The sequence below is a fragment of the Dioscorea cayenensis genome, chromosome 25, assembly GCF_009730915.1.
Source record: "Dioscorea cayenensis subsp. rotundata cultivar TDr96_F1 chromosome 25, TDr96_F1_v2_PseudoChromosome.rev07_lg8_w22 25.fasta, whole genome shotgun sequence".
Taxonomy (NCBI): Eukaryota; Viridiplantae; Streptophyta; class Magnoliopsida; order Dioscoreales; family Dioscoreaceae; genus Dioscorea; species Dioscorea cayenensis.
This window is the reverse complement of record NC_052495.1, coordinates 762769-783418: the sequence shown is the minus strand read 5'-3', so window position 1 is coordinate 783418 and position 20650 is coordinate 762769. Positions and strand designations below refer to the sequence as shown.

At 33.2% G+C, this 20650-nt stretch overlaps 4 protein-coding genes across 8 annotated transcripts; 2 read left to right on the top strand and 2 right to left on the bottom strand.

The window, feature by feature from the left end:
* Positions 1-1414: 1414 nt before the first annotated feature.
* On the bottom strand, positions 1415-6558 carry LOC120253019 (transcription factor TGA2.2-like). Of its 5 annotated transcripts, none has more exons than XM_039261253.1 (12): positions 6531-6558; positions 6250-6388; positions 6080-6150; positions 5658-5731; positions 5367-5552; positions 4978-5022; positions 4723-4860; positions 4572-4629; positions 4219-4490; positions 3857-4120; positions 2359-2501; positions 1415-1743 (listed from the first exon to the last, which is right to left on the bottom strand). In XM_039261253.1, the coding sequence occupies exons 1-12, from the start codon at positions 6541-6543 to the stop codon at positions 1656-1658; spliced, it is 1491 nt and encodes a 496-aa protein (XP_039117187.1). In that variant the 5' UTR covers positions 6544-6558; the 3' UTR covers positions 1415-1655. The 5 variants fall into 5 exon arrangements, with proteins under 5 accessions (XP_039117187.1, XP_039117188.1, XP_039117192.1 ...); XM_039261254.1 differs by having other exon boundaries at positions 3857-4084; XM_039261258.1 differs by having other exon boundaries at positions 3857-4081.
* Positions 6559-9008: 2450 nt separating this feature from the next.
* LOC120252924 (pentatricopeptide repeat-containing protein At4g14850-like) lies at positions 9009-11245 on the bottom strand. Its single transcript, XM_039261121.1, has one exon. It carries the CDS (start codon positions 11088-11090, stop codon positions 9036-9038), a length of 2055 nt encoding a protein of 684 aa, XP_039117055.1. The 5' UTR covers positions 11091-11245; the 3' UTR covers positions 9009-9035.
* Positions 11246-14948: 3703 nt separating this feature from the next.
* Positions 14949-15659, top strand: LOC120252927 (protein BIC1-like). Its single transcript, XM_039261124.1, has one exon. It carries the CDS (start codon positions 15066-15068, stop codon positions 15498-15500), a length of 435 nt encoding a protein of 144 aa, XP_039117058.1. The 5' UTR covers positions 14949-15065; the 3' UTR covers positions 15501-15659.
* A 2093-nt stretch (positions 15660-17752) lies between these two features.
* Positions 17753-19959, top strand: LOC120252928 (cytochrome b-c1 complex subunit 9-like). The gene is made up of 3 exons (XM_039261125.1): positions 17753-17909; positions 18792-18839; positions 19689-19959. Exons 1-3 carry the CDS (start codon positions 17793-17795, stop codon positions 19734-19736), a joined length of 213 nt encoding a protein of 70 aa, XP_039117059.1. The 5' UTR covers positions 17753-17792; the 3' UTR covers positions 19737-19959.
* The last annotated feature ends 691 nt before the right edge of the window (positions 19960-20650 follow it).

Genomic DNA, 20650 nt, shown 5'->3' with positions numbered 1-20650 from the left:
ATTCAATTATTTGGTTTGAAAAGTTTTTGTGTCCAAATTCCTAATGGGATTAGTAAAAGACCTGATTATACCATTCATGCCTGCTAAGTGCTAACTGCTAACACAAGTTTGGAACCCTTGTTTGCCTAGATATATAGTTGGTTTGATAAGGTCCCATCATTGGAAAGGAAAGATAGCATAATTTGGAAATGGACACCAAATGACAGGTTCTCCTTTAGCTTGTTACATATGTTTCTAATTGATGGGAACAACAATGCAAGGTGACACCAAACATCCTAAAGGGCTTATGTTGTTCGAAAATTAATGTTTTCAATTAGTTCGCATGGGACAATAAAATCCTTTGCCAGAGTTTACATGGGGTTTTTATCCTTGCATAATCTCTTTACTAAGGGTTGCGATAAATTTATCAATGATCACTTGTATCCTTTGCCATGTTGCAATTAAAACTATAGATTATCTCTATTCATTGCCCTATCACAATGTCCACTTGAATTCATTTTGCATGGATTCTAAGGTTATACCGGGCTCTTGAGTCTTTGGTCGTTCTTTGGGATGGATAATATAGGGGATTTGGATTTTGTTTACACGCACGCCGTCATGGTCCTTGCTTGCAAAAGTAATTGTGTGGCAAATTTAATTTGAGAGAAAAGATTGTATTTTCAATTTTACAAAGCTCTCATTATTTTTTTTTTTAATTTTGAAAATCAGTCACATATTTCTTTTTTGGGTGTTTGCAGCTCTTGTAGTTAAAAGGTAGAAGCTGAAAAACTCGTCCACTACAATAAAAAAGAAGTATTCAATTCTCCGAGCCTTTCTTGTGAGACGAACACAATTTGGACACCGGTCTTGATGCTATCGCTGTCTAACACATAGTTTGATCTTATTTGTTATTGTATCCACCTCCAGTGAATTTCATTACGTTTCCTTTGTTTTTTTTTGTACTTACTATGTATGTGTTTTTTTGTTTTACGTCTTTGAACTCCTTGCTCAGTTTCTAATAAATTTACGGTTTATTCATTAAAATAATCCGAAAAGACAAATAAAGATACATCATGAGAATGGTATACTAAGAATAAGAAGGCTCCTTTTATGGTTGATGATGAGTGGGATGATATTTTATACTTTTAAAAGTCCAATCCGTCTAGAAAAGCTTATGGGGTCATTCAATGGCCAGCACCAGCACCACCACCACCACCATTACCATATCCACAAGAGACGAGAAAGTCAGCATCCAAGACCAGAACAAACAGTAATGCATAAAAAGACACTGTCAAATGGCCCCTTCTTTAATGGATTGGATAACATAATAACCTCTTACACTGGGTCCCTCCTCTCTCTCTCTCTCTCTCTCTCTCTCTCTGTCTCATAAAAAACAAATGGAAAATTTAAATAAGAAAAAAATCCAAAAAAGAAAAAGCAAAGTTTGTTGCAACCAATCTTTGCAACAGTTTTGTATTTTCTTTTAAAGTGATTGGCTTCAAAGTTCAAACCTTGTCCTATTTCCATGCAAGTTGTGACTACTAAATTCCATTTTATAATAATGCAGCAGATGAACAGACAACTTTTTCTTTGTTATAGTCTGCCTTTAATAACAACATGAGATTTTACATATCATGATACATAACATTTTGAAGGCAAAATGTAGTTTAATTTAGTCAGAATGCTGAAAAATGAGGCACTTGATGATGAAATATTTGCAGGTCTGTAGTTGCTGGGCAGGCACTTTCTTCTGTAAATAAATTCCTGTTTGATAATAAAAGAAAGTTAACTAAAATGTAACTGATTTGCTTAATAAAAAGAGACCACTAATAAGTTAATTACTCTACTATATAATTCATAGTGGAGGCCAAAAAGGTTGCACTTATTATCACTCAATAAAAGACTAAAAAGAAGAACAAAGAAAGATTAAAAAAAAGTAGCTGTTCATGCTTACCCCTACAAAGACATAAGAGCAACCTCCCCATCAATCTCAGTGTAAGTGAAACTTTTAATTAAGGATCTATACTTAATGAAAGTGATTAAGCCTTCATCATTTACATTAATTAGTGTGGTACGTCCACCCTTTTATAAATCCCAAAAGTTGAATCATTACGGAAAAATTATTTTTTAAAACCTCATGTGCAACCATTCAGACACACACACATATATATAAATATACACAACCCTTTCATACTACTCTGCAATTTATTATAGAGATAAATACTAGTACTATATCAGCTTGTATATATATATATATAATTATATATATTTATGTTATGAATACATGATGATGAAATTAAATAAAATAAAATTAAGTTGAGCATTTATTTTCATAAGTGAATTGAAACAGGTTCATAGTTGTTTATTTTGATTTCTTACTCTCGAGGACGAGTAGCCCAGAGGGAGCTAAGAGCTCGAAGACGGCCGTAGTATTCTCCGATCGCAAGCAAACATCGTCCGGCTTGTCGAATTGTTAGAATTCTCCTCATTTGATGAAGAGTTTGCTGTCTCAAGTTATCAGCCTGAATTCATTGAAAATTCAGAGAATATTAATATATAATCTTCAAAACAGGAACCATTCATTAATATATACTAACACAGATATATTTGTTTTTATCAAAGTCAAGAGGTTTGAAATGTTTAGGCATTAATTGAAACTTCAAATGTTGTCTCACTCATTGGATTTCGACTTTTTTAATTATAATTTGAGAAGTGTGTGTGTGTATATATATATATATATATATATATATATTAAGTTTCTTGTTGTTAGGCCATATTTTTATAAACTTCAAGTGCAACATGTCAAACAAATAACAAATAATATAAATCAAATTGCAAATTGATATGCCTTATTAAATGATGTTTTTAATTGAATATTTCTCCTTCAAAGTGATGAGAATAAAAAAAAAGTATACAAAAATACATAAAACACCAAAACAGTGATAAGAAGGTGAAATTAAGACTTTGGGATGCTTCACACATGTCCTTGTTGCTTGTTGTTTGGATATATATTTATTTAATAAATAAATTGTCTTCATTAATGGAAATGTCTAATTTAATTCATTAAAGTAAGTAAATAAATAATCTAAATAATAATGAAGAGCAAAGGTCCCTTTTGATTTTGATATGTCGGTTGAAAATAAATGAAGAAATTGAAGTGGGAACAAAGGGTAGGACAAAAGAATAATAGATGCAGAGTCTGATTGAAAGCAAAGTTTTCACATATTCAAGCTTTGGCTTCATTCACTAGTGTGAGTCACATATCTATGTTTTATTAAAATTCTATCAAAGGTTTTGATTCACATTAATATTTCTTTAATTAATTAATAATCATCATCACTTTCTTCCAAGCCACATATAAGTCCTCTATTATTACTTTCAGAAAAGACCAAATCAATAAACTTAGAGGAAAAAAACTCTTCTATTGATTTGATTTTTGAAGGAGACTCAAGGAAAACTAAATAAATAAATAAATAAATAACATATTGCAATTTTTAAATAGTAAATATATAATGGGATAAAATTATGCTTAGTTTATTAAAAATTAAGCTATCATTAATTTAGTTGAAATAAGAATAAAGGACAAGGCTTAAAAATCTAAACCAAAAAGCTACAAGAAAGTGTTTGACCATTGATAATAAAAAAACAAATTAATAACTTATTTTATAGAAAAACTAATTAAATTAACAAAACTTACACCTACTTTTATTTGACAGTATTTATAAATGAATCTTGAGCATTGATATCTAATTATCTCCATATATATATATCAACTAGTCTATATATATATATATATATATCTAATAGTTATATACAAATTAAATCACAATAAAACTTGGTAAAAAAGAAGAGGAAGAAGGAGAAAAGAATAGTTTACCTGTAGGACAAAGCTTTGAAGATTGTCAAGCTTTTCAAGAGCAATGGCCATTTGATTGTTAATGTGAGCCATGTAAACATTATTCCCTACATTGTTAATGGTTGTTTCACAAAGACAACCATTTGCCACAGTCTCTGCCAGTGACTGTTGCAGTTGATCATGTCCTTGAGTTAAGGCCTCCTCAGCTTGTTCTGATGACTGTTGAAGACTACATATCCCTATCAACTGCTGCTCAGTCATTGGATCCAGTTGAGAAGTTATAATCTATATAACAATATTAAAAAAAAAATTTAATTTAATTTTAATGATCATTAAGTAACTAGAGCTAGAGTGCAATGCAATAGTTATTCAATATATATGACCTTGAGGAGTTCAGAGGGCTTGAAACCACCCAACCAAAGGAAGCAACGTTCCGCAGGAGTTACCCACATTCCGGTGATGAGATGGAATACATCGGCTTTTGTCGCAATGCCTTTTAATCGAAAGAACTCATCATAGTGCACGAGGCATTCGTCGACTATAATTCTTAGATCATTGTCACATAAATGAGTCTGCAATGCATTTCTTAGCTCCATCATGTGCTTTAAGTTTTCATCTAGCCACCGTGCGTATTCGATATCGAAAACAGCTGCACCTGTTGAGTATTATATATCACTTGTGAATCAAATGCAAACATCACAACATTGTTTTGTTTTAATTGTTGTTGAGTGGTTACCAGAACTCATAGTTGCACTTGCACTTGCACTTGCACCAACTCCTCCTAAGAATAGACCCTACAAAATAAACAAAATAAACAAAATAAATAAAGAAAGATGGTTTACTAGCTTCTTTATCTTATAATTCAATGACCAAAGTTTGATTAAGACCTGAGATCTAGCTCTATGGAGATCAAGTTCTATTTGAGCCAGTTTAACCCTACTGTTCTCCAATTGTTGCACATAAGCCTTCTTTCTGAGCCTGCTCTTTTTTGCAGCTTCTCTATTTTGTGCTAAACGTCTCAAGGTCTGTTTATGAATGATGATTTTAGTTTCTCTTGTTAAGGGAGTAATGCATGGTAAAAAGTATGCATGCATTGAGAAAAAGAAAACCAAAAAATAATAAAAATATAAATATAAAGTAACCTTTGCATCAAGAGGCCTTCCATCTCTCTCACTAATCAGCCTTCTCTGCACCATTGAGTTGAAGATATTGGTTTGAGAGAAAGATAATAAAGCAACTCTAGATATATAGAAACTTAATTAAATAAACAAAAAGAGTTTATGATAACATAACATGTTTTTAATTGTAAGTGGGGGTTCAACAAGGTAACAAGACAAAAGTTTTAATCAAAGGAGATGTGTGTGTTTGTGTGTGGATATACCAAACAAAACTTTTATTTTAGAGGATTAATGTGCTTTGCTTTGTGGTCTTGGACTCTTGGGATTTGTGTGGAGACTGTAATGAGTTTTTAACTTTTAAATCATCAACAAATGAAAATAAGGGGAAAAAACATTTGTTTAAGAAACAAGACCTTTTCTTGGGATTTGGGTTGATGGTTTTCTGCTTCTCCAGTTCTGGACATGATCATCATGTGTGGTACTGGTTGCTCAGTAGACTGGTCTGGTGAAGTCTTTCTGCTCACTGGGGAGTCTGATTCCAACTGGGAAATTGTATTAAGGGCTGATCCTGAATCTGTGCTCTCTGCTGACTGTGAGTTCTGTATATGTATTCAATTCATAGCATCAAAAAACTATTAGCAAAAAGGCAACAAGGATCAACAGACATAAACATATATTTATATACACTTGATGAAGGTACATACTTTGGAAGTTTGCTGAAATCTCATTGGCCATGAAGGGAAGATTTCAAGAGTGGGAGGCCTAGTGGTGAGAAATACTGCAAAGAAGAAGAGATCATGAAGCTAAAAGTATAATGATAAAGTTGTCTAAGAATCAGCTGAAAGAAAGAGGAAGGTTTGTTGTCAGTGATTGAAAAGCAAGTTATTCCTTTCCATTCTGCCACTGCAACAGCACTTAAAACCTGCAGGGAAAAAGTTCAGAGAGTATGGGAAATCACATCATCCAAGTTCTCTTGGTTCATGTGATCACTGTGATGGGGAAAAAAAAAAAGAAGGCAATAAGGATGGGTTGGTGGTGCCTTGTGGAGACCATTTCAAACCTCCTCCCTCTGCATGTGTTTGTAAAAAAAAATTCAATAAAAATAAATAAATAAATAAATACATGCCTTTTCTGTCAACAACTCCTTGCATGAGTGCCTCTTCCAACTCCCCAAAATAACTAGATCCTTCATGATCACTAATATAAACACATGAGAATCAGATAAAAACACATCTTCAATAACAACAACAACAACAACAACAATAACAACAACTAGATTAAAGAAAGAAAGAGTACAAGAAATTGGTGGGAGATGGAGAGATGCCATGAATTCCATAAGGGAGAGTTTGACTTGAAGTTGCAGAATTTGAAAGTCCAGTTTCACCAACTCTATGATTATCAGTCCTCATCTCTTCACAACATGCTTCAACTTCTGCTGTTCAAGTAAAAGAGAAGAGAAACATATATAAACAATTATAAAAAAAAAACAACAAAGTTTGAGGTGAGAGAGAGAGAGAGAGAGAGAGAGAGAGAGAGAGAGAGGAGATTCTTATACTAGTGAATCATGTGATATGGACCTTGACCATTCATGGGTGTATATGAATAATATGTATGAAAGTCTATATATTTATTTTGCTTGTTTAGTATACTCTAGTAATAATATCAGGCTCTAGAAATGATACTATGGTGCAGAGAAGATCTTGTCCTTGTGGACTTTTGTCTCAAAAGTGTGGGACTTCACATACACACAGAGAGAGATAAGGAGAAGAGTGGGGCCCTTTTGGGGCAGGAGGAAGGCACTAGCTAGAAATTAGAATCACTGACTCCTACTCCACTGCTTGTAACCGACTGTGCTTTCTCATTGGCTTTTGCTTAGGCCTTTCTTTTCAGAGCTTTTTAAAGTTCTCAACAAATTAAAACCAGCATTCATATTTCATTCAATGAGAGCAAGACAAGTCCCTCTTTTAATATTAATTTAGTATTATTAATGCCTTATTTTTCTTTTCTTTTCCTTTGGTTTATCCTCAAAAAGGGGGAATAAAGAGGGAATTATTAGTTTTTTTAATAATAAATTAAGATATTTTTTTTTTCCATTAGAATTTTAAAAGGTGTGTATCTATCTTCTTTCCTGAATTTTCAAACAAAGTTTATTGAATTTTGGATTATTGATTATTTCAACCAGAATCATTGACTTGTTTATACGTATATATTTATCATTTGATTATTTTGTTAATCCATTGTTATAGAATTTTCAAACAAAGTTTATAGAATTTTGGATTATTGTCAATGTTCTGGTTTAATTTTTCAAATTTATAATTAGTCTTTTGAATTTATAAAGTTTTAAATGGTTGATAGGAGAGTGAAAAATTAGAATCTATGGGTCGTCCACAGTTTTTGAAACCAAAAATTTTAAATATTAAAATATAAATGAATGTAAAGAAATTTTTTGGAAAAAAAAAGTTTGTGACTATTTAATGTATTGAAATAACCTTTTATCTGGAATTACCATGAATAAATCAATAAATATTATATGAAAATTTTAATGAAAAATTATTTGTTTGAGTTTTTGAATTAGGAAAAAAAAACATTATACTTATATTTGCAAGTCTCCCTTGTTTGGTCAATTGAAATAGTTTTGTCAATTTCTTAATGCATAAGTATAAATAATTTAATGAAAAGCATACACTGCTTTAATTTGAAATAAAATAAAATCATATAAAATCCATAAACATGGATATGCCAATTCATATTATTTATATATATATTCCCACACACACACAACACAAATGGATTAGTTTATGCATAAATTAAGCATAATCCAATAATATTATTAACTTCAACATTATGTATATATATACACATTTGAAGAATGTAACCAAAATGAATAACCGGCTTTTCATAAAACGGTGATACATCAAGGGAAAGGAAGAACATTTAAAAGAATAGATAATGATATCTCCATTCTTTTTTATGTTTAATCAAGATATTGCACTAATAAACTCCCACAAAGCATGGCCAACCATCTTTTGAATTCACCCTTAAGAATAGATTTGTTTGGTAATATCACTTTGTTGAAGGGTCAACATCAAAACCAAGCCATATACCTAAAACCAGGCCACATCAAGATTCCTTTCCAAAAAAGAAGCTTGTTTTCACTTTAAAATACAATCCACAGAGTCCTTGTTAAGGGCCATTAAAACACTAGTACATATATATATAAATATTCTTTTGTTTCTCTGTAGGTTACCCTCTCCTTTATAGGGTACCCCTCCCTTTTCTATTGGTTTGGGCTTTGGATTGACAACTTACTATTTGATGGCTAGCAAATTAAAAGTATTTTGAAATCCAACTTTGTGAGAGATAGAGAGTTGAGTCATTTTCATGGCGAAGTTTCAGGCTTATTATTTTTATCATATATATATATATATATATATATATTTGTTGGTGATAAGCTCCACCAATATTTCCGTTGAACCAATCATTGGCCTTAAAAAAGTTTGGTATAGGACTTGTCATTGGCCTTAAAAAAGTTTGGTATAGGACTTGAATTAATGAGTGGTGCCGTATGGTTAATTAAGTTATAATCTATATTGTTGTTTCTTTTCAATAAATCTGTGGTTTATCTATATTTATTAAAAAAAAAATTATATTCTTGTTTTAATTGTATATTTCATAGTAGGAACTGTCATGTATATTATTGTTGTAAATGTCTATCAAGTGGGAAATTTTATAAGCTAACATCATAAACTCAGCTAAGCGTGCTTAAACTGTTAATTTTTCACCGAAAAACCATAATAAATATGTTTATATAATTCATAAAGACCATGGTATGGTTTAATTTCTGATATATTTAACTTTCAGTAGTGATTGCAAGTCATGTCTCCTCCTTAACTTACGATGATAAAAGTAGGAAAACTCATATCTATAACACTGCCATACAAGCATGCCATGTGACACAACAATGTTAGATGAAATCATCCAACAAAAGTACCAAATTGTGTGTGTATATATATATATATATATCTCATAAGAAATTCATCAAAATTTCCTAAGTATGATTTCATCATAATAAATCAAGAATATTACCAAAAATCTCCACAAGAACACAACCCATCTGAAAAGTGGTGAAATCTTGCATTATCTCTCACAATGACCTCTCTGTCCACCACTTTTGAGATGAGCTTGATAGCAGTGTGGCAATCCACACACACTCTTAGATTCTTCTTAACTATGATGGGTTTGGCTTTTGGCATGCTAATCAGTGCAAAGGCAACTGCAATTCTCTCACTATGATAATTTAGTAACCTTTCTTTCAATCTCTCTTCTACATTGCATGACAGAGAGCCAGTGAAAGGAACATAGCCTGCTTCCTTGATTAACACCGAGAGCTCTTCAAGTTTCTCATTGATGTCTTTCATCTGTGGGTGTGACCAGTCTTCAGATCCAAAAACATGGGTCTTGTTGTTCACATCTACCCAACTGAATCCAGGCAGTTTCTTCACTCTGTTATCCCTCATTAGTTTCCTCACAGCTTTGACATCTTCCCACTGACCAAGTTTGCCATAAATGTTTGATAGGAGGACATGAATTCCACTGTTTTTGGGCTCTAGCTTAATTAGTTTCTCCGCTGCAAGCTCGCCTAATGCCTTATCTCCGTGTGTCCTGCAAGCGCCCAGCAATGAGCACCACCCATAAGCATTAGGCTCAAATGGCATTTTACCGATAAAATTTTCGGCTTCTTTGAGCCTTCCTGCTCTGCCAAGCATATCAATGACACATGAGTAGTGTTCTTCTTTAGGCTCCATGCCATATTTACCATGCATTGAATTGAAATACTCTAATCCTTCTTCCACAAGACCAGAGTGGCTGCATGCCATCAAAAGGCTAACAAACGTTACATGGTTTGGTGAAATCCCTTGTGAAACCATTTGGTTAAATATCTCCATTGCTTCTTTTCCTCGACCATGCTGTGCAAACACGCCAAGAATAGAATTCCAGGCAATCTCAGTTGGCTTAGAAATGTCTTGGAAAATTAGGATTGAAGAATTGAGAAGACCACACTTGCCATACATATCAACAAGTGCTGAAGCAACAAATGAGTCTTCAATGAAGTTGGTTTTGATAACTTGGGAGTGCAGTTGTGTTCCCTGCTCCAATGCTGCCTGACCAGCACAAGCCTTAACCATACTGGAGAATGTGAACTCATTCGGTTCAACACCTAGCCGTCGTGATTCAACATAAACACTCAGTGCCTTCTCAATCTGTTCCAATTCAACATATCCATCAATCAAAGAACTACATGACACCACATTCCATGTCCCTGAATCCAATTCAGCCACTCTTGAAGCACTGTCCATGTCTCCAGATTTTGAGTACATATCAGTGAGAGCATTACAGATGAATATCTCCTTTTGGAAACCAAACTTCACAACCAATGACTGCAGAGACCTGCCAAATTCGGAGCTCTTCAGACCTCCGCAAGCGCTCAATGCACTACATAAGACATGCTGATCAATGACAATGTTCTCACGGAACATGCTCCGAAATGCAGCTAAAGCCTGCTCAAAGTCTCCATTTTTGGAGTACCCATCAATCATGGCGTTCCAAGACACCTCATCCTTGAGAGGCATTTCATCAAACACCTTACAAGCATCAGCCAGTGAACCGAGTTTAGAGTACATATCAGCGAGATTGCTACCCACAAAGAGCTCGAGAGAGTAGCCAGACTTAAAACTCAAGGAATGCAACTGCTTCCCGAACACCAGTGATCCAAACGAGACCGATGCTTGTATCGCACTGGAGAACGCGAACTGCGTGGGTTTCAATCCGGAAGAACACATGGAAGTGAAGGTCTGAAGAGCACGATGAAAGTGCAGGTTTTGGGAGAAACCAGAGATCATGGCCGTCCAAGTAACAAGGTTTCTTTGAGGCATTACGTCGAACAGGGAGAGGGCGTGATGGAGATCGCCGCACTTGGCGTACATGTTGAGAAGATGGTTGGAGATGAAGGTGGAGGAGGTGCCGGCGCCGGCGCCGGAGAGGATGAGGCGGGCGTGGAGCTGCTTGGCTTTGTGGAGTTTGGCAGTTCGGGCGTAGGATTGGATGAGCTGGGCCAAGAGTGTGGGCTCCGACAGCATGCTAATAGTGGTCGCAGCCCAGCAGTGATAATAGCCTTCTCGCTTTCCATGCACGAGGAGCTTTGAGAATTGAGACTGACCGAGCTCATGCCTAATCAATCTTCTATATATATATGTTTTATAAGAGAAAATTGCTTGCCTAACCTTATGAGGGTGTGTTTTTGGACGTCTAATTATCAGCCGTTGGATTGTGATCCAACAACGGATATTGATGAATAACAATACTGTGTGTCATACTGTTCTAAATAATAATTACTATATTAACTACTGTTCATTAATATTGCCCGTTGGATTGAGATCCAATGGCTGATAATAGACATCTATAAATTTTTTTTTATCTGTGGGCGTCCGATAAATGGTCCTCTTATTTGTTTATTTATATAAATTATTTTTATTCTCTTATATACCTTGCTTTGCTGATAGAAATTTACAACCATTTATTGGGGGTTTGCATGAAATGCAACAGTGAAAACACGGAAGTTACTGTAGCAATGTTCACATGCGTCCGGTATGCGGGCGCACACTTGCCCGTGAACCTGACTAGCGAACCTATGCGAGGGCAAGCTTGCCTGCGAGCCTTCTGTCTGCGAGATTGATGTAGCAAAAACACTGTTCACATACGGGGTTCATGCGCCTGCAAACACCCCATGAAACTCACTGGCGATTTCGTGAGGCTTGTATGCAGCCCGCATAAGCTGCAAAACACCTTCAATAGCTTCCTTGAGGCTTCAAGGCTTCAAAACAACTCATACATGTTTCTACTATGTTGACTTATGGAAAAACCACAGGACTCCTTAGAGCCTCTTAAACATGTTTCCACTATGTTGACTTATGGGATAACACCAAGTTCTTTCTAGCTCACTAGAAGAATACATGCAAAGAACATGAATTTCACAAGAAAAGAGATTCAACACTCATACATCATCCATACACTAGGATGGTTCACAAAATTACCTTAAGGAATGAGAGTTGAGGGATCAAACCAAAAAAAGATTAGGAGAGATCCGGCGATGAAGCCTTCCAATCTTGCCTTCTCTAAGAACACTAGCTCCACCTTCTCTTCCTTAGATGATGCCCTTTTCTCTTTTCTCTTCTTTTTCCCCCAAAAACTGTGTATAGTCACCCCTCATTCTCATTAAAGATGAGAGTTTTTACCATTGTGAAATTCCCTTCAAGCCCTCCTCCATAAGTCAACATAGCTTTATTTTTTTTTAAAACCATGGGCCAACCCAACAAATGGGCTGGACCCAACACCATTATTGTACGACTAGTGGTAGTAATATTAACTCATACATTTAAAATGCATAAGTGGAGGGTTCAACTTCTTTCAAAATTTAATTAAAAATTAAAAATGTGTGTGGAATGAATTTTTTTAAATTTAAAAAAAAAAAACACACCTTACCAATTTTAAGAAAATATAAGTTGATGTTTTATTTGTTTTATTTTATTTACCTCTTGGTGGGATTGATGGAAATGCATGAAAGGAAGGAGGAAAAAAAAAGTTTCATTTAGCTATTTAGCTAGTCTTCCATTAGAGATGTACGAAAATTTAAAAACAATAGTTATTATATAATCTAGTGAAGTTGCCTTCACTAAAAAAAAATATTGGTACGAAGATTTAAGAATTCTAAGGTCAAATTTTATTAATTACAGTAATAATAACGAGTTTTTAGTTGTTAATATAGATTTATAGTCGAACTCCGTGTTGTTGGATGGGGATGCGCAGATTAGACAATCAAATTTCTGAGTTGTGAGCACACTCCTTGCGGTATATGAGCTTGTTATTTTGAACTTATGTCGTGTTTTTTTTATGATTTTACTAATTATATTTGTACTTAAGTCATTTTTTCTTTTATGGTTTTACTAGTTATATTTGTCACTTATTATGAAATATGAAGTATAGATAATTATATTAGGTGGAGTGGAGTGTCAATTCTTTACAGTGATAATTACATGGATAGCTATTTCAAAAAAAAATTTAAAACAATAAGAAAAACAATAAAATCATTAATATTTGAGATTAAAATGTAAATGATTAATAATTGAGATTTTTAGATTAAATTTATTCTCTCCAGCAACTTGTTAGTAAATTGATTTGACTTACCAACTAGAGTATTAAGAAACTTGGTTTCTAAGTTGAAATTCTGATAATTAATTAATATTAATTAGAAAATATCTACATTATTATAAGATTCTCAGCTTCTCATCCAAAGGAATTGATGGATGAAAGACCCAAAATTAAAAAAGTCTTGACTTATTTAAATCTACTATATATCACCTTAAAGTGAGTGTGACAAACAAAGCTGTGATTTGTATGCTAATTTTATATATATCAAGCTGTTAATTTTGTGGTGGATGATTCATGGCCAAATTAAAACACTCTTTTATCTTGATAGGGATCAATGTTGGGTAATTTGGAGAGCATCCTAAAATCCAAGGCCACAATTAAAAGTTGTAAGACCATGTATAGCATGAGGACGAAGTGGTTACTATCATTGAATGAGAAACAAAGACACTGTGACATTATTTGGACAAAGTCTCTCATTGAAATGAAAACAGAGGAGGAGGTTGGTTTCCATCAAAATATCCTGGATTCCATCTTCCCATCTATATCAAATTTTTTTTTTTTTCAAAAGGCCATCTATATCAATTCACCTTGTATTTATTTTTATTTTATTTATTAATTAATTAATACTATTATTCGTGGCTCAGATATATATGTCTAGGTATGAGGTTTGTGAGTGATGGTGAATTGTCATAAAGATTGGGAGAGTGATGTAGGAACAGTAGATCAGGACCATTGTCTAAAAAGATAGTATGTCTTTTTAACAAATCATACATTCCATGAATCTCAAATCTCAGTGGCCTTTTCTTGATAGTTTTATTTTGTAAAACAACAGGGTTTTCTTGTGGATATTAAACTTTTCAATGATTTTTTTAATTTGTCTATTTTTTATTTTGGAACCTTGCAATTTTTGATATTGGAGGTAAATTATATGATCTTATTTTGTTATTTTCCATCACGGAATTAATCCAAACTTCTTTAAATAGTGACAAAATATTGAAAGCAACATAAATCGCAAAAAAAAGTGATTAATTACAAAAAAAAAAATTCCTTGTATAAAATGTACAAACTCCACTACTATTTTCATCGTTCATTATTCGTGAGGCGGGATTTAAACTCCTGATTTTGTGGGTGCATAGACTTATTATAAAATACTGGAAATAGAGTAGCAAAATAAAGTTTTTTATAATGAGATAAATAAAGAAATACAATACAACAAATAATAGAACAAAATAACCAGACTTATATATATCATACATGATCACATGCACCAAAATAGCTCACTATTCCAAGTTCTAAAGATGTTTGAAAAAAAAAAATTAATCATTTATCAAAACCATTCCCAAATGAGCCCTTACTCTTTCTGGCTAAGCAGCAAAGTGGAGTCAAATCATCATCCACCATTGCAAAATGGGAAAGTGGAATCTAAAAACTAGAACATTACACAAACATGGCCCTCCTACTTTTCAATAAAAGTGCCCCCACAGATAAACATCCCATTCAAAATGGAATCTGATTGCACCTTTACCTCTACCATGAATTGTTAACAGTGCCACTACCCCTCCCAAAAGTTATAAATAAATAAATAAATAAATAAAATCCAATCTAATCCTTGCATTCCATTGGCTCAAAAGAATCCAAACAAGCACCAACCTCACATGAGAGAACAAAGCAAAACATTAATTTGCATATTATGGTGGCAAAGTGGCCACACAAACATCCAACCCACTCTAAAAACAACTAAGGACACGTTACTTTCTTCTCCACCATATGCTTCCATTACTCTCACGTGTCATGTAGCTCCCCATTCATCCCTTACCACCTCCTCTCCCACACACTGCACCACTTGTTCATAAAGTCTTCTCCATTCTTCTCATCCTTTCTCCCTGATCTTTCTTAGCATTCCCACAATGGATCCATCTAATATTGTTCTCTTTGATGGTCTTCAGAAAGCCATTCATGCAGAGAGTAGTACTAGTACTAGCACTACTACTACTACTACTACTACTACTACTACTATTACTAGTAATAGTGTCATTGCTGCTGTGAAAGAAGATGGAAAGAAAGAGTGTTTGGTGATGGTCACTGAGGAGAGTGGTCAGAGAAAGGGAGAAGATGAGGAGGACTGTGGAAGAGAGAGGCTGAAGAGACATAGAGTTGAGATGGCTGGTAGAGTTTGGATACCTGAGATCTGGGGACAAGAGAATTTTTTGAAGGATTGGATTGACTGTGCTTCTTTTGATACTTGTCTTGTTCCTAAAGGTTTGGTTTTGGCTCGTGAATCTCTTGTTCAGGAGTGCAGGCGGACAAACTCCGGTGGGTTGCAGATTGAGAACCGGTGTTGAAGGAATTCTAGCTTGCTAGCTAGCTCTTCATATGAACTAGGTTTTCTATATTTACTTTTTCTAATTAATTTCTTCTCTATGAGATCTTTATTTAAGTCTGTTGCCTTGTTATATATGACTTTCTAAATCATAAAAGACTTAATTATATGTGTTTAACTACTTTACAATGTTTGCTGAGATATAAAGTTGTCTAAATTAAATATTTCTGCCAAAAGGAATGGTTAACAATTCCTTTTTCTTTTCTTTTAATTCTTTTCTTTTTTTTTTTTCTGAAGAGAAGGAGATTATGATTATATATTTTCTTTACTGCAGTTTAATTTAGTGCATGGTGTGTTGAATTATACAAGTTTGCTGCCTTATTGAATATGTTTTCTAAATCAAAAGGAAGTTAAATAAGCTAAATTTAAGGAATTACTCTAGCTAATTCCTACTCTTAATTTCTTTCTTTCTTTTTTTCTGAAAGGAAAGAGCTTTAGACTCATTATTATTATTTTTTTAACTACATTTTTAGTTGTGTTGAATTCCTTGAGCTAGCTAGCTTTTTATGAAACTAGTTTTTCTAATTTACTAGATTTTTTTTATAAGATTATATATATACACACACTAAATCATAATGAGTTATAATTGTAGTACTGGTGTCTGATCATCTTCTTCCTCTTTTTCTTGCTGTCCTTTGGTTATCTTGGCACTCATTTTAAGATCCGTCCTTTTTTTTTTTTCCTTTTCTGATCTAGTTTTCCATAATTTCATGTTTCAATCTTGTTCATTATAATGCAATTTCTCAAATGAAATTTGTTTGATAATCAAAATGAGACATGCAAACAAATTCAAATCATTTCATGCAAATGAATCAGTGACAAGAAATTTGCTCTTCCATGAAGTTCCTCATCTTACAGAGAGAACATATATATATATATATATATATATATAGCTCAAAAAATTAACCTGATAATCAAATATTGTTGATACTTAATTGAAAACAAGGACTAGTTTTCCTTTGATTACTTTACGACTGTCAATAAAATTAAATTAAAGCATACTAAATTGCGCTTGTATTTGCAGTACAGTTGCAATCTACTGAGAAATCTTCTTTTTCTTGGCACCATATCTTTCCTTTCTCTCTTTCCAGCTAACCCTTCTCATTTGTCTATTTGTCAGTGCTGTGTCATGCTCAGACTAGAGAACACAAATTGATCATGAAGTTACTGTTTCATGTCAATCTTTCTAAAAGAAAACATTTCAAAATACATCACCAGAGAATGGAATTCGCATTTTATTATTGTTATTGTTGTATAGTAGTTGTTGTTGTTGTTATTGTTATAAAAAGAGTTACAACAGCTAAACATTGCAACTGTACTGCAAATACATTATAAATCCTAATTTATATTACAATGAAACATAATTGTTATAAATCCTAATTTATATTACAATGAAACATAATTGCTAGAATTAATTACTACAAATGATAAATTTACTTTTCCTTGACCTTTTGAATGGGGGAGGGAATGGAATACCAATGTCTTACTGCAACGGTGGTTACTTCTTTCTTTAATTGTACAACATCGAAAATAACATTAATACTTAAAAATGCAAAAGCCATAAAAAAATATTTGAAATGCTCATTTTCACCTTACATCTTTGTCACTTGAATAAAACAAGTAAATTATTGTACAATAGTTGATGCAAATGAGTATTGGATCTTGAGAAGAAGATCATCTTCATCCTTGCATTTTAATTAAAAAAAATGTGTTTAATTGAATTGATTTACTTATCGATAATAGATAAAATTTACACGGAAAAAAACATAATTTTTTTTAAAGTTATTGAGTTAATATTTTGATCAACACTTGCCGAACTCTCAATTTTTAAGTTAGAAGAGATACAGAATACTAATTCTGTATTATAATTTTTTTTTTTAAAAAAAAAAATCAATCCAGTCGTTCCTAATAAATAAGTGATGATTATATGGATTATTTTTCTGACTTTGTTTTGAAAATTTAACATTAAACTCTAAAAATGTGCATGTAATGTATATATACTGATGTTCTAATTGAAATATGACTTTAAAAAAAGTTATAATTGAAATATTTGTCCGTGTATATATATACTGATGTTACATCTATTGAAAACTTCTTCTAATTTTCTCCAAAAAGAAAAAAAAAATGGAAAAATGAGACTATGTGCAAATAGAAACAAGTGAGGGGGTTTTCTGAAAAAAGAACCAATATTTTTCTAATAAAAGAAACAGGAACAGAGAGCCGCCAAGAAGAGAAGGAAGGGAGAAGCGCAGCGATGGAGGCAGTGGCCAGAAGCGGACGAGGGGTTTGGGAAGGGCTCTATCGCGTCCTCATGCGCCGCAACTCCGTCTACGTCACCTTCGTCGTCGCTGGTGCCTTCCTCGGCGAACGCGTATGCCTCTTGCCCTCTTCCATCCTTGATTTGGATCCCTCTATCATTGATTTGCCTGCTTTATCTTATGATCTATTGTTGTTAAGATTTAGGAAAATTTTCTCCATATTTAGGGTTTCATGATCTGAATCTGATCGATTTTATTCAAATTGATTTCTATGATGGAAGATTTCTTTTGGTATTATCAGAAATTAGTAGCTTCAGATCTTGTTGATAAGTGTTTAGAGATCCAAACAGTGTCTATGGCAATTGTGTGTGTGTGTTTTTTTTCATGTTTATCTTTTAGGATATATGTATGTATATGGGAAATTTATGAAATTTTTAACAAGTCATTCTGTTTCATGTAAAAGTTTTGATGTCCAAATTATGAGAGTTAACCGACGGTTTTTCGTAAGTGTTCATTTCAGGAAGGAACTGAGATTGAACCCCAAACCTCATTGGGCATAGTTGTTTATTGAGCTTGCTCTACACCTCTGTCCATCCCGGACTTTTTTTAAATGTAGGTGCTCGTGACCTATTTGTAACAAAAAAAAAAAAAATAAATAAATAAATAATAAAAATAATAATAATAATAATAATAAGAGTTAGTTGGTTACAGAGAAATTCATGAAAATGCTAACAAATTATTTTGAACTGCTTACTTTATCTTCATCTATATATATATATATATATATACTAATGTTCATGGACTAGATAAATTTTGTGGTTTTCTTAAACAATTATGAACTGGTTGATATTTGAGCTTTTAGATGTGCAGTTGTATTTGCGTTGTCTTTAAATTTTAATTTTTATGCTTTGTATTTGATTATGCCTTAGATTTTTAAATTATTGACATTGAGCTTGTGTGTTTTGTTTGACATAAAATGAATTTTTTCCCCACAGGCTGTGGATTATGGAGTTCACAAGCTATGGGAGCACAACAATGTTGGGGTATTATATCTGAAACTCACCGCCTTTCTAATGTTAAGAGCCCCTTTTGGCCTTTTGGCTATGCCTTACATTTTGGCCACAAAATACGTGTGTTTTTATATTCAATTGAATTTGAAGCTTATTGAACTTCTTATGAAAGGTTGCTTTTTGAAATAGATATTTTTATTTTAGTTTGCAAAAGCAAGATGGGTTTGTGAACATGGTTAAGGGTAAAATGGAAGCTACTTTTCCTTGACGTGCCATTCCAAAATGAAAAATAAAAACTAAGATACTTTCACGATTTTTGTGCATAATGCACTTTAGGATATATTTCTTTCAAGGCATATCTGTACTAACTTTTTTTTCCCTTCTTTTCGTATCTGTGTTTGTTATTTAACATGGACTTGCTTGAAGTTATACCAATTTTAACATGCTTTCTTGATTAGTAATCAGAACTACTCTGGCTCATCTTGTGATTTATCTCAGTAGAGTAACTAGTGGAAGGGGAGGCTTTATCTTTTCGGTAAATTTTGATGGAAGAAATGCTTGATTCTATTATCTTCTCAACTTCTCAAGTCCCGGTTGTGTGCACGTCCTTAACTGCTACGTTTATCGCATTTGTAAAAATCTATTGACTTCTGTGAATTTGCTTGTCAGTACAGAATTTATTTTAGGGATCAACTGGTTCATCAGAAACAATTCCTTTCAACTTGGGGGTTTTTTTTTAAAATGAAAGTTGTTATTTTTATTTTGTCTGTAGTTAATCTGAAATCTATTGATTCATTGAAGCCTGATACTACTTATCTTGGCCATCTAGTTCTCATTGTGGAAATACAATCAACTAACTCGGGCTTTGACCATATAATGCAGAAGAGGTACGAGGATATTCCAGTCTTGGGGCAAAGACCATCTGAATGAAGCACAGTGAGCAGTAACATCTCTTTAACATTTGCTCTGAATAAGATCTTTCAGCACCAATAGCGATACTCATTTTGTTCCCTTTCTCAGTTTGAAATATGATTCTACTGTCTTGAATCCAGATGGAACAGTAAATCATAACATTCCTTAATTTGATGTCACACTCTTGTAGTTATTCTTGGTGTTTCAAGAAATAAATCTTTCCTTTTTTTTTGTTCTGGTATTTCTATTTGTGCATTTTTTTAGGTTTATTATGTTAAATCAGATTTGATAAGGTTTATAACTTTATATTTTTGTTTCCAAGCTTGATTAAATATCCACACCAGTGACCTAAGGACTCCCGTACATGTGTCATCCTTGTTTAATGAGAGCCGTTAAATTTGTGCGCCACATTCAAATAAAACAATTTTGTGAAATGACCTGATTGCCCTCAAGAATGCAGATGCCCGTCTCATTTGTATCAGTGTGGCTATATAAAGATTGATGAGCGAGTTCTTGATCTCAGACAGAGAGAGAGGAATGGAGGAGAAACCCTTATCTTGCGACTAGGGTTTGTTGATCTCTATGGACATTGCTCTCAGGTGCTGAATATCTCCTTTCTTATGATTTGTTTGTATGGATCATTGTTGGATTTTCTTGAGCATCTGGATATCTTGCCTTATTTCTTCAATTTCTACGCTATAGATCTTTGGAAATCAATCATTTCTTTCTCTTATTTTGTATGTCTTATCTTTACCATGCTTGTTTTCTTTCTCTTAATTAGGATCTCTCCTTCTTGCTCATGTTCTTCTGATTCGTTTCGATCTCTTACCCAAAATTTTACTTTGTATGTCTCTTGAAATTAATTGTTACTTTCTCTTATTTTAGATGTCTTCCACTTCAATGCTCGTTTTCTTCTTTCTTGAATTCTATTG